Below are 13,645 nucleotides of genomic sequence, written 5' to 3'. Positions count from 1 at the left end.
ATCTAGTAGCACCTTAGAGACCACCAAGGTGTTCAGGATGTGAGTTTTTGAGAGCCAAGTTTCCTTCTCTGGAACTCCTCTGAGGAACACCAGCTGGTGCCCCTGTAGACCAGCAGGATAACAGCATAGATCAGTGATGGCGGACCTATGGCACGGGTGGGCACCTCTCTGTGGGCACGCGCAGAGTCAGCCCCCCCCCCCACACATCTAGGCTGGCCTGGGCCGCTGGGCTCGATTATTAGCATTAAACCTAAGACCTAGTTTTGGGGAAACAGTGTAGGTAACCCTGTTAAGCGCTGTTAAACCCCACTGATGTTCATGCGAAGAACTAAATGAAAAGGATCCACTCAGCAGCGGTCGTGGTAACAGCAGAAGCAGTTAAGGAAAAGAAAACGCAGGAACCCAGGCGTTGTTCACTTCAAAGAACAGAAGGGTTTTATTCCTTGTTTCCAAAATCACAAAACAGTCTGACAGAGTGCAGCGCAGCAACTGGGTAACCAAAGCACGCGCAGAGCAAACTGTTCTGCGCACATATATACAGATATACAACCAATCAGGGAGTAGTGATGCAATCACACTAGATGTGCTTAGTCATGGTTGCATCACCCACCTGAAACTAGGTGAAAGGTGGAGGATTGCATCAGCCAAGCTGTCAAGTAGATTTTGCTGATCTAATTGTCAAGTCCTAACACTAAAGCGCGATCCTTTACCTGGGAGTAAGCTCGGTTGCTGGCAATGGGGCTTGCTTCTGAGTAAACCCTCCTAGGGTCATGATTCACCCGTTGGAAGAGTTGCACGGTTGCTTCAAAGCAAAGCCACCGACTGCCGCCAAGCTTACTCCCGAGTAACGTACGTTTCAGAGCCAACCGTTTTTCGAAACTAAAACCTCAGTATTCAGGTTAAATTGCCGTGTTGGCACTTTGCGATAAATAAGTGGGTCTTGGGTTGCAATTTGGGCACTCAGCCTCAAAAAGGTTCGTCATCACCGGCTTAACATTTCAAGGTTAACATTCTGTGTTTCTAGGTTAATATTCTATATTTCTTATCTGCTTTATGTTGTTTTAAATTCATTTTATACTGGTTTAATGTCTAATAAATAAAGAACACTCTAATAAATCTAATCTAAGAAAAAACAAACAAATGCATTTAAAATCTAAGGCATAAATAAAAAAGCAATAAGTTTTGTCAAAGGCTTTCACGACCGGAATCACTAGGGTGTTGTGGGTTTTCCAGGTTGTGTTGTTGTGTTCCAGTAGCATTTTCTCCTGACGTTTCACCTGCATCTGTGGCTGGCATCTTGAAGATGCAGGTGAAACATCAGTAGTAAATGCTACTGGAACATGACCATACAACAGTGGTGGCGAACCTTTGGCATTCCAGATGTTATGGACTACAATTCCCATCAACCCCTGCCAGCATGGCCAATTGGCCGTACTGGCAGGGGCTGATGGGAATTGTAGTCCATAACATCCGGAGTGCCAAAGGTTCGCCACCACGGCCATACAACCCGGAAAACCCACAACACCCAAGCAATAAGTTCTTTGGGCCAAAAGCCAGATCTCCCTTTACGGCTGTTTCACTGCCCTCTGGCCTTTGCTGTTTTAGAAAGAGCTGGGCAGAGAGCTCCATTTCTGTGATCCCCCAACACCTTTGGCGGAGGGAGCCTTGAAGAGTAACGTTCTGGTGGACGTGGGGCAGCCCAAAGAGGAAGGTGTGGCCACAGAAGGGTTCAGCACCACGGACAGCTCAGCAGAGGCTAGTGGCGATGGAGGCGTCTTGGATTGCAGCGGAGACAGCGGAGCTGGAAATGCTTTTCTTCTGAGCGGAGTGGCGGCTGCCGGTGGCCAGGTGAGAGCCCCAAGCGGCTAGTGCTGTTTGAGGTCATTGCTGTGCTGTCCTCACAAAATGCCTATTGGTCTTCAAACTCTGAAAAACCGTCTATGGGGGATCTCACTTAAGCTTGGAAGCTAAGAAGGGTTTCATTCATTCATTCATTCATTCATTCATTCATTCATTCATTCATTCATTCATTCATTCATTCATTCATTCATTCATTCATTCATTCATTCATTCATTCATTCATTCATTAGGTTTTTATACCGCCCTATCCCCAAGGGGCTCTGGGCGGTTTACAACATGAAATCCAATACACTATTAACGAGGAGCAAACAATAAAAACAATTCACATAGGCTCCAACTGTTTAAATTACTAAAATAAGTGATAAAATCCCATTTAAAACAGTGATAATGCAATAGAAGGCCTCGAAATAAACTCTGTACATATCCAGTGACCCTCCCATCAGAACGAAGAAAAAGGGGAGAGATGGCCGGGTCCCCAATGATATAGGGTCCTTTCCTTCCCTTTCCTTCCTTTCCTTCCTTCCCCTTCCCTTCTTCCTTTTCCTCTTCCTCTTCCTTTCCTCTTTTCCTTCCTCCTTCCTTCCTTCTTCCCTTCCTTCCTTCTTCCCTTCCTTCCCTTCCTTCCTTCCTTCCTTCCTTCCTTCCTCTTTCCTTCTTTCCTTCCCCTCTTTTCCCTTCCTTCCTTCCTTCCTTCCTTCCTTCCTTCCTTCCTCCCTCCTCCTTCCTTCCTTCCTTCCTTCCTTCCTCCTTCCTTCCTTCCTTCCTTCCTTCCTTCCTTCCTCCCTCCCTCCCTCCATTCCTCCCTCCCTCCTCCCTCCCTCCTTCCTCCCTCCTTCCTTCCTCCCTCCCTCCCTCCTTCCTCCTTCCTTCCTTCCTTCTTCCTTCCTTCCTTCCTTCCTATCTTCCTTCCTTCCTTCCTTCCTTCCTCCCTCCTTCCTTCCTCCCTCCCTCCCTTCCCCTCTCCCTCCCTCCCCCCTCCCCCCCTCCCTGCTCCCTCCCTTCCTTCCTCCTCCTTCCTTCCTCTTTCCTTCCTTCCTTCCCTCCCTTCCTCCTTCCTTCCTCCCTCCTTCCCTCCCTTCCTCCCTCCTTCCCCCCTTCCCTCCTTCCTTCCTTCCTTTCTTCCTTCCTTCCTTCCCTCCTCCCCCCTCCCTCCCCTCCTCCCCTCCCTCCTTCCTCCCTCCCTCCCTCCCTTCCTCCCTTCCTTCCTTCCTTCCTTCCTTCCTTCCTTCCTTCCTTCCTTCCTTCCTTCCTTCCTTCCTTCCTTCCTTCCTTCCTTCCTTCCTTCCTTCCTTCCTTCCTTCCTTCCTTCCTTCCTGTGAAGTGTTCCATATTTTTGAATTGACTATCTGTTAATGCTAACATATTGTTGTTAGTAAAAATCTGCTGCCACGCAGTGTTTAAGTCTGAAAATGATTGTATTGAGGTTTCTACTTTAAAACTGAAAGGGGTTTTGCACTGTGGTGCGTACTTTAAAACTGCAAGGGGGTACCCTCCCAATTGTAATGTGCATTGCAGGGAACTTGTTCTCCAGTTAAAGGATTGTATGTGCTCATTGTAAAAGTTTTTGTGTTCCTGCTAACCCTGTGTGAGCTTCTCATAAGTTGTGATTTCCTTTAACACTGTGTTGCATGCATGCTCCCCCGCCCCCACGTGCTATCTTGAGTTTGATAAGTTTTGGGGTTGAAGCCAAGTGAGGTGATTGTTAAGTTGCATTAAACTCTTAAGAACATAAGAACAAGCCAGCTGGATCAAACCAGAGTCCATCTAGTCCAGCTCTCTGCTACTCGCAGTGGCCCACCAGTTGCCCTTGAGAGCTCACATGCAGGATGTGAACGCAATGGCCTTCTGCGGCTGTTGCTCCCGATCACCTGGTCTGTTAAGGCATTTGCAATCTCAGATCAAGGAGGATCAAGATTGGTAGCCATAAATCGACTTCTCCTCCATCAATCTGTCCAAGCCCCTTTTAAAGCTATCCAGGTTAGTGGCCATCACCCCCTCCTGTGGCAGCATATTCCAAACACCAATCACACGTTGCGTGAAGAAGTGTTTCCTTTCATTAGTCCTAATTCTCCCCCCCAGCATTTTCAATGGATGCCCCCTGGTTCTAGTATTAAGGTCTTTCTGACTGCAACTTAATTTTGGTCAAGGTTATCACAGTTTGGATTGTTCCGTCCGTGTTCCCAAGGATTTTATCAGCAACAATAAACTAGACACAACACCACCGAGGGAAGAAATGCCACGAGGGAGGAGGTTGGGTGGACGTTTACAAAGTATGCAATAGACCAGGACAGGCAGTTTTCTGCTGATATCTATCCAGTACTTATAGACCCCACCAAGAAGCATTTTCAACATGAAGCTTTGCTACGCTGAGCGGCCACTGATCCATGGAGCCCTTTCCGAGTCGGTGCTGTTGTTCGTTTCTAGGGAGAGCGCCAACTTCACACAGCGAAGACGTCACTGTCTTATTCACACGATTTCCACATATGGGTGATTACGCTCGCCTTTGCGTGATATTTTTGGGTACTTCAAATAGTTCCAGTTGCTGTGAGATTTCTAAAGTATCTGCTTAAAGTTTTTCTCCTTTGTAATCCATGTTCAATTTTAATTACAATAATGTATCAGGTTGACTAATAATTATTTTTAAAAAGATTTTGCATCATCCCTCTGGGGCGCAGCTCCAAATCTCCAGCTACAAGAGAGCCAGAATGGTGTAGTGGTTAGGAGCAGGTGCACGCTAATCTAGAGAACCGGGTTTGATTCCCCGCTCTGCCACTGGAGCTGTGGAGGCTTATCAGGTGAACCAGCTCGTGCACTCCAACACATACCAGCTGGGTGACCTTGGGCTAGTCACAGTTTTTCAGAGCTCTCTCGGACCCACCCACCTCACAGGGTGTTTGTTGGGGTGGGGAGGGGGGAGGGAAAGGAGATTGTAAGCCCCTTTGAGTTTCCTTACAGGAAAGAAAAGGGGGATATAAATCCAAACTCTTTTTCTCCTTCCTATTTTCTAATCAACAGAGAGGGAAGGAAATAATGGGAAAGGAAAGAAAGGGAAAGGGATGAAAGAAAGGGGAGGGGAAAAAGGAAAGGGAAGGGCAGATGAGGGGAGGGGAGGGGAGGCTGGGAGACCTTTCTCTCCCTGTGACCCTGAACAGTTGCTGCCAATCTGAGTAGACAATACAGCTCATGATGGACCAAGGATCTAATTCAGCGAAAGGCAGCTTCCTATAGTATATATCAGTGGTGGCGAACCTATGGCACAGGTGCCAGAGGTGGCACTCAGAGCCCTCTCTGTGGGCACACATGCACAGAGTTCATCATGTGATAATAGTGTAATTATTTCAGGGAGATTATTAGCTTTAAACCTAAAGACCTAGTTTTGGGGAAGCAGTGTAGTAACCCTGTTAAGCTCTGTTAAACCCCACTGATTTTCATGGGAAGAACTAAAGCGTGATCCTTTACCTGGGAGTAAGCTCAGTTGCTGGCAATGGGGCTTGCTTTTGCGTAAACCCTCCTAGGGTCGTGATTCACTGTTCGAAGCGTTGCACAGTTGCTTGAAAGCAAAGCCACCGACTACCACCAAGCTTACTCCTGAGTAACGTGCGCCTTGGAGCCAACCGTTTTTTCTATACTAAAACCTCAGTATTCAGGTTAAATTGCCGTGTTGGCACTTTGCGATAAATAAGTGGGTTTTGGGTTGCATTTTGGGCACTCGGCCTCGAAAAGGTTCGCCATCACTGGTATATATGTTCCTATATATGTCCAGATGTTGCTGATAGTTCTCTGCCTGGCCATGCTTTGCAGTTCCACACCGTCTGGCTCTGAGATTACCGTAAGTCTCTCCCTCCAGCCTGCTTCTCTCCGCCACAGTTCCAAACCCTCTCTGAGCCCTTCTGCCTTTCCAGGGTCCAGCTCCCGATCCCGTCGCTGATGGAGGGACGACCGAAGAGATCATCGAGCCGCTTCTGAGCAGCTGGTTCAATCCCACCCTTTGGCTGCGTGATTGAGGCTGAGAGCGGCAAAAGGTAAGCCCCGGGCCGGCTTCTTTTCCTTGACCACCTCCCGATCTTCTGCAGAGTTGAGTGGGCTTGAAGGGAAGGCCTCGCACTTCCAGCAAAAGAGGAGCAGTCTAGCGCTGAGATTGCCAAGACCCATCCCGCACCACAGATCACCAAGAGGAGAGCTGGCAGAGTGGAAAGGTGCAGCGCAAAGAGACAGCGTAGTGCAGTGGCTAGAGTATTGGTCTAGGTCACCGTGATGGTGAACCTTTGGCACTCCAGATGTTATGGACTACAATTCCCATCAGCCCCTGCCAGGCACTCCAGATGTTATGGACTACAATTCCCATCAGCCCCTGCCAGGCACTCCAGATGTTATGGACTACAATTCCCATCAGCCCCTGCCAGGCACTCCAGATGTTATGGACTACAATTCCCACCAGCCCCTGCCAGGCACTCCAGATGTTATGGACTACAATTCCCATCAACCCCTGCCCAGGCACTCCAGATGTTATGGACTACAATTCCCATCGGTCCCTGGCATGGGCTGATGGGAATTGTAGTCCATAACATCTGGAGTGCCAGAGGTTCGCCACCACTGGATGGGCGGCCCAGGTTCGAATCCCCACTTTGCCATGGAAGCTTGCTGGGTGACCTTGGGCCAGTCACATGCTCCCAGCCGGACCCACCTCGCAGGGTTGTTATGAGCATAAAATAAAGGAGAGGGGAATGATGCGAGTCGCTTTGGGTCCCTCTTGGGGAGAAAGGTAGAGTTTAAATGAAATAAGTAGAGAAATAAAGTCATTCCGGGAAGCTCAAGCAAGTGAGCCAAGCCACGTGTTCCAGAACAGGGGTAGGGAACCTGCGGCTCTCCAGATGTTCAGGAACTGCAATTCCCATCAGCCTCTGTCAGCATGGCCAATTGGCCATGCTGGTAGGGGCTGATGGGAATTGTAGTTCCTGAACATCTGGAGAGCTGCAGGTTCCCTATCCCTGTTCCAGAAGAAGGCTCGCTGTGCCTGTAATAAGCACCATCGCGCCACCAGCCAATCGTTTCCTTTCCCCCTTTTTGTTGGCAGGTGATTGTTAGTCATCTGAAATGTCCTCCTTCTCTGGCCTTCCAGAGGCGTACCGGGGGAAACGGCTCCTGGGGCAACACCTGCTCCGGGCGCCACCCACCCCCGCCCCACTTATCTTTTCAAGCCTGCAGGGAGGCCAGAGGGGAGGCGGGGCTCGGTGGAGGGTGGGCTGCTCGGGTGGGCTGCTCGGGTGGGTTGTGTGGGCAGACACTGTGGTGGCAGGCCTGCTCCCACCCTCCAGGTAGGCCGGCTCTTGGGCAGGAGCCAGCTTGCAGCTGTGGTTCAGCAGCAAGTGGTTCAAGTGGGCACTGCAGCAGGGAGGCCGGGGAGTGCGGGAGCAGGCATCAGGTGCCCGTCTGAGCCGCTCGCCACCTCCTGGCCTGGCCTGGGAGTGCAGGAGCCACCTGAGCAGCACAGAGGGAGCCGCCGCCCCCCCATCAAATGGAGTGTGCCGTTAGCAGTACGCCACTGGCCCCTTCCAGTCCCCGATCTGCCCCTTGACATGTTCCCCACCTCCGTCCCTTTAAGGAAAAGCCCAGCAATTGGCCATGATTCTTTCAGGATTCATTTCAATAGACTAGCCCAGGGGTCTGCACCCTGTGGCTCTCCAGATGTTCATGGACTACAGTTCCCACCAGCCCCTGCCAATTGGCCATGCTGGCAGGGGCTGATGGGATTTGTAGTCCACAAACATCTGGAGAGCCACCGGTTGCAGACCCCTGGGCTAGCCCGAGCTTGTCAGAGCTCAGAAGCTAAGTGGGGTTGGCCCCCTTGTTAGTCCTCGGACGGGAGACCACCAAGTAAGTCCAGGATTGCCACCCGGAGGCATGTAGCCCCCCACCTCTGCTCATTTCTTGCCTGGAAACCCCCTGCACAGTGGCCCTACATTGACTGCTGCTGGACAGCATGCAGTTAATAGCCCTGGCCTGAATAGTCCAGGCTAGCCCAACCTCATCCTGTCTTGGAAGCGAAGAAGAAGAAGAGGAAGGAGGAAGAAGGAAGAGGAGGAGGAGGAGGAGGAGGAGGAGTTTGGATTTATATCCCCCCTTTTTCTCCTGCAGGAGACTCAAAGAGGCTTACAATCTCCTTGCCCTTCCTCCCTCACAACAAACACCCTGTGAGGTAGGTGGGGCTGAGAGAGCTCCGAGAAGCTGTGACTAGCCCAAGGTCACCCAGCTGGCGTGTGTGGGAGTGTACAGGCTAATCTGAATTTCCCAGATAAGCCTCCACAGCTCAGGTGGCAGAGCTGGGAATCAAACCTGGTTCCTCCAGATTAGATACACGAGCTCTTAACCTCCTACGCCACTGCTGCTCCTTTGCCACTGCTGCAGGGAAGGTGCTGGATAGCACTTGGAGAGGAGACCACCCAGCAAGTTCAAGGTCACTATGCAGAGGCAGGCAATGGCAAACACCTCTGTTCATCTGCCCTGATCAGAATGGCCCAGGCTTACCCGATCTTACCAGATCTTGGAAGCTAAGCAGGGTTCACCTTGGTTAGTATTTGGATGGGAGATCATGAAGGAAGCACAGGGTAGCTATGAGGAGGCAGGCAATGGCAAAGCACCTCTATTATTTCACATTGAAATCCCAATGGGATCACCATAAGTTGACTGTGACTTGTCAGCACACGATTATTAGTTCTGGCCCCAGTTACCTCATGTTTGGAAGAGAGCCAGCAAGGTGTAGTGGTCAAGAGCAGGTGCACTCTAATCTGGAGAACCGGGTTTGATTCCCCGCTCTGCCACTTGAGCTGTGGAGGCATATCTGGTGAACCACATTAGCTTGTGCACTCCATCACATGCCAGCTGGGTGACCTTGGGCTAGTCACAGTTCTTCGGAGCTCTCTCAACCCCACCTACCTCACAGGGTGTTTGTTGTAGGGGGGGAGGGAAAGGAGATTGTAAACCCTTTTGAGTTTCCTTACAGGAGAGAAAGGGGGGATATAAATCCAAACTCTTCTTCTTCCAAGCGGGGTCACCCCTCCAGTATGATCCAGGGTTGATTGTGGTTAGCAAAATGAAATAAGATCTGGCTAGCTTGGGCAGAGATAAACAGAGGTGGCTCGCTATCGCTTGACACTTCTGCATAGCAACCCTGTGCTTCCTTGAAGGTCTCCCTCCCTCCCTCCCTCCCTCCCTCCCTCCCTCCCTCCTCCCTCCTTCCTTCCTTCCTTCCTTCCTTCCTTCCTTCCTTCCTTCCTTCCTTCCCTCCCTCCCTCCCTTCCTTCCCCTCCTTCCTTCCTTCCTTCCCTCCCTCCCTCCTCCCTCCCTCCCTTCTTCTTCTTCTCTTTCTTTCTTTCTTTCTTTCTTTCTTGCTTTCTTGCTTTCTTGCTTTCTTGCTTTCTTGCTTTCTTTCTTTCTTTCTTTCTTTCTTTCTTTCTTTCTTTCTTTCTTTCTTTCTTTCTTTCTTTCTTTCTTTCTTTCTTTCTTTCTTTCTTTCCCAAACAGGCCATTATGGGTTTGCATATTACACCTGTTTTTCTAATGTCCAATATGCATAATTTATCCCGTGGAATCTTTTCGCGAGGCGCTCGATGCCTTTCAATGAAAATGCCCTCGCCTCATTTGCATGGAGACGAGCGCACGAAGAAGAGAGCTGATTGTTCGCAGCCTCTTCAAAGTTTTCAACTCCAAGGAAGCTGTGGAATGCGCACGTTTCAATAGACGGGGAAATAAAAGACCCTCTAATGCAGGGGCCGGACTCTTCAACAATTCATCCGCTAGAGTGTCTTTGTCTGACGAACACGATCCTTCACCCCCTCCCCCGCATCATCTGCCACCACTTTTCAGACCCGCCTCATTGAGGAACTCAAAATGTCTTGTTCTTCATTCAAGAGGCATATTTCACCCAAAGGTTCAACCGCAGAGGGTTTTTTTTTTAACAGGAAGGATGGAGATGCAAATTTACATATCTTATTTCTTTACCATATGCTCAAGATACTTTAGATTTACAGGTGGAAAGCCAGGTTGGTGTACAGTAGAAGAGCAAATTTCACACCCGGTAGCATCTAAAAGACCAAGATTTCTAGGGCAGTGTGAGGTGATTAAGGGGCATTCATAGCTTTGTGCTATTAGATATGAAAGGATATGTGTAACCAGCCTGTTATATGTAATGGAACTTTCCTTTCACTTGATCTTTCTCTATGGCTTCACACATTTGTAGATAAATAAGCTGACCCTGACAGTTTACTCCCAAGGGAAATAGGAAGTGTCTGTGACCCCATGTGGGTAGGCAAGTCTATTGTCTATTGCAGACCCTGCTAATCCTAAAATCTGTTGTCTGTTGCAGACCATGATAATCCTAAAACCCGTTGTCTGTTGCAGACCCTGCTAATCCTAAAACCTGTTGTCTGTTGCAGATCCTGCTAATCCTAAAACCCGTTGTCTGTTGCAGACCCTGATAATCCTAAAACCCGTTGTCTGTTGCAGATGCCTGCTAATCCTAAAACCCGTTGTCTGTTGCAGATCCTGGTAATTCTAAAACCTGTTATCTGTTGCAGACCCTGCTAATCTTAAAACCTGTTGTCTCTTGCAGATCCTGCTAATCCTAAAACCCGTTGTCTGTTGCAGACCCTGGAAAATCCTAAAACCCGTTGTCTGTTGCAGACCCTGGTAATCCTAAAACCCGTTGTCTGTTGCAGACCCCTGATAATCCTAAAACCCGTTGTCTGTTGTAGACTTGATAATCCTAAAACCCGTTGTCTGTTGCAGACCCCTGATAATCCTAAAACCCGTTGTCTGTTGTAGACCTGATAATCCTAAAATCCATTGTCTGTTGTAGACCTGATAATCCTAAAACCCGTTGTCTGTTGTAGACCTGATAATCCTAAAACCCGTTGTCTGTTGTAGACTTGATAATCCTAAAACCCATTGTCTGTTGTAGACCTGATAATCCTAAAACCCGTTGTCTGTTGCAGACCCTGATAATCCTAAACCCCATGGTCTGTTGCAGATCCTGGAAAATCCTAAAACCCGTTTTCTGTTGCAGACCCTGGTAATCCTAAACCCCATTGTCTGGACTGCTGCCCCTCAGTGGAGAGCTTCCTATTTGTCTATACATCTCAGCATTCTCAGATATCTGTTAACAATGCTTGGATCTCTCTCGTCTTGACTTTCAGGTCCAACTGCATCCTACCCGCTGTCTGCCCCCAGAAAGGTAGTGAGCATCATCTGGGCCACCTTGTGCAATAAGGAACAACGAGGCACGAGGAAGAAGAAGCAGCATTACAGGGTCTGCTGATTAGAGCGCCGGATGACTCAAGCAAGTGAAAAAACGCTGCTATCTCCAAAGGGCTTCTTCCTTGTCACCGTCCCATTCGCTGCCATCTGTCTCTTCCACTTTCTAAAGCTCCTATTGTCAGATGACACCTCTTATAACTTGCATAGTACACCAGTCAGAGGACAGCTGTTTTAGTCTACAAGTAGAAGAACGAGATTTGTGTCCAGTAACCAGTGGTGGGATTCAGCCAGTTTGCACCGCAGAACCGGTTGTTAAAATGGTGCTTGTAAACAACCAGTTGTTAAATTGTTTTAATCCCGCCTCCGGAACCGGTTGTTAAATTATTTGAATCCCACCACTGCCAGTAGCCCTTTCGAAACCAACAAGATGGGGGGGGGGGGGTTATGAGCTTTCGAGAGTCAAAGGTCTATTTGTCATTTATTTGATGTAGGGAGTTTCAACTCTCAAAAACTCACCCCCCCCGCCCGGCTGTTTCCGCATGGCAGAATCATACCTGATTACAACCGGTTCCTTACAATCCGGGTCTGTTTTATCCTGGTTTCTCCCTTTGCATAGTGCCCGTTTTGTGAAGGAATCCAGTGAAGATTGGGAGGAAATACTTCAATTTTTTTCGCATGAGCCTGGGACTTCTGTATTTACATTGCAAGCATATCTGAGCATGCCCGGTGTCCTGTGTGCTGATTGGTTGTTGTTTTTGAGTGGTAGCTTGAATGAACGTCAGACAGGGAGACCGCGGGGGCGGAGCGGAGCTGAGGGGCAGGGAGATCAGATGGCTGGGCGGGAAAAATAAACTGGTTCTGCTCCCGTGGTGTTTGCACGGTAGTGGGTCACACCGGGAGTTTGGAAAAGAATTGCCAATTTGGCGATTTCTGAATAACCTGGGAAGAGGGAAATATCATTGGGCAAACACTCTTGAGGACCAGGAACCGTGCAAACGGGGTATTTCTCTTGCTCAACCCAGGATATTTAGACCAAGCAGAAACAGCCAAAATCTGGTTGGTCTCTGTCAAATACCTGCCGAAGGGAGCTTTAGCTCTCCATCCTGAGCCACGGAGAGAAGTCTATATTACCGTGACGTGCCTCTGAAGATGCCAGCCTTAGATGTGGGTGAAATGTTAGCTGCAAAAACTACCAGACCGCAGCCACACAGCCTGGAAAAACCACAACAGTCTGTTGATTCCAGACAGAAAAGCCTTCGACAATCCACTGGCTCTCAAAACTCGTACCTCCAAAAACTTGTTGGTCTCCCAGGTCAGATATGTGATGAATGGGGCTTGGCTCTTGGAAGCTCGTACCTCCAAAATCTTGTGGGTCTCTAAGGTTGGCCTCTAAGCAACCTTCATCAGATATCTGACCTTAAGAGACCAACACAATTTTGAAGGTATGAATTTCATGATACCGTGTTCCCCGAAAATAAGACAGTGTCTTATATTAATTTTTGCTCCCAAAGATGTGCTATGTCTTATTTTCAGGGGATGTCTTATTTTTCTGTGTTCTGTTTGTCGGGCATGCTTCCAAACAAAAACTTTGCTACGTCTTATTTTCGGGGGATGTCTTATATTCAGGGAAACAGGGTAATATGTCTTGGTAATGTAGGCATCTCTTTGTGGGACAGTGTGGGCAGACAAAATCCTGTTGTCTCTAACGTTAGATGTCTGATAAGGGCCCTCAAAAGCTCACATCCGCCTAAATCTTGTGTTCTCTAAGGTCAGATATTTGACAAAGGAATCTTTGGATTTCAGAAGTTCATACCCCCAACATCTTGCTTGTCTGTAAGGTGAGATATCCGATGAAGAACATAAGAACATAAGAACATAAGAACAAGCTAGCTGACTCAGACCAAAGTCCATCTAGTCCAGCTCTCTGCTACTCACTGCAGTGGCTCCACCAAGGTGCCTTTGGGAGCTCACATGTAGGATGTGAAACGCCAATGGCCTTCTGTGGCTGTTGCTCTCGATCCACCTGGTCTGTTAAAGGCATTTGCAATCTCAGATCAAAGAGGGATCAAGATTGGTAGCCATAAATCGACTTCTCCTCCACTTAAATCTGTCCAAGCCCCTTTTAAAGCTATCCAGGTTAGTGGCCATCCACCACACTCCTGTGGCAGCATATTCCAAACACCAATCACACGTTAGCGTGGAAAGAAGTGTTTCCTTTTATTAGTCCTAATTCTTCCCCCCAGCATTTTCAATGAATGCCCCCTGGTTCTAGTATTGTGAGAAAGAGAGAAAAATTTCTCTCTGTCATTTTCTACCCCATGCATAATTTTATAGACTTCAATCATATCCCCCCTCAGACGTCTCCTCTCCAAACTAAAGAGTCCCAAACGCTGCAGCCTCTCCTCATAGGGAAGGTTCTCCAGTCCCTCAATCATCCTCGTTGCCCTTCTCTGCACTTTTTCAGATGTCAAACTGACTGGCCTGTAATTTCCCGGGTCCCCCCTAGATCCTTTCTTAAAGATTGGTGTGACAT

At 48.6% G+C, this 13,645-nt stretch overlaps 1 protein-coding gene across 3 annotated transcripts in view; it reads left to right on the top strand.

Annotated features, from left to right (window-relative positions):
- LOC125433553 (tripartite motif-containing protein 54-like) overlaps positions 1–11,907 on the top strand; it is a 34,525-nt gene extending 22,618 nt beyond the window's left edge. The window contains exons 9-11 of one of the 3 annotated variants that reach the window (XM_048498164.1): positions 1,606–1,848; positions 5,763–5,882; positions 11,052–11,907. In XM_048498164.1, the coding sequence (XP_048354121.1) occupies positions 1,606–1,848; positions 5,763–5,864 (345 nt within the window). In that variant the 3' untranslated portion in view covers positions 5,865–5,882; positions 11,052–11,907. The other 2 variants (XM_048498165.1, XM_048498167.1) reach the window with 2 other exon arrangements.
- The last annotated feature ends 1,738 nt before the right edge of the window (positions 11,908–13,645 follow it).

The sequence above is a fragment of the Sphaerodactylus townsendi genome, linkage group LG05 (genome assembly GCF_021028975.2).
Source record: "Sphaerodactylus townsendi isolate TG3544 linkage group LG05, MPM_Stown_v2.3, whole genome shotgun sequence".
NCBI lineage: Eukaryota > Metazoa > Chordata > Lepidosauria > Squamata > Sphaerodactylidae > Sphaerodactylus > Sphaerodactylus townsendi.
The sequence above is the reverse complement of the archived record's forward strand: the minus strand, read 5'-3'. Positions and strand labels throughout refer to the sequence as shown.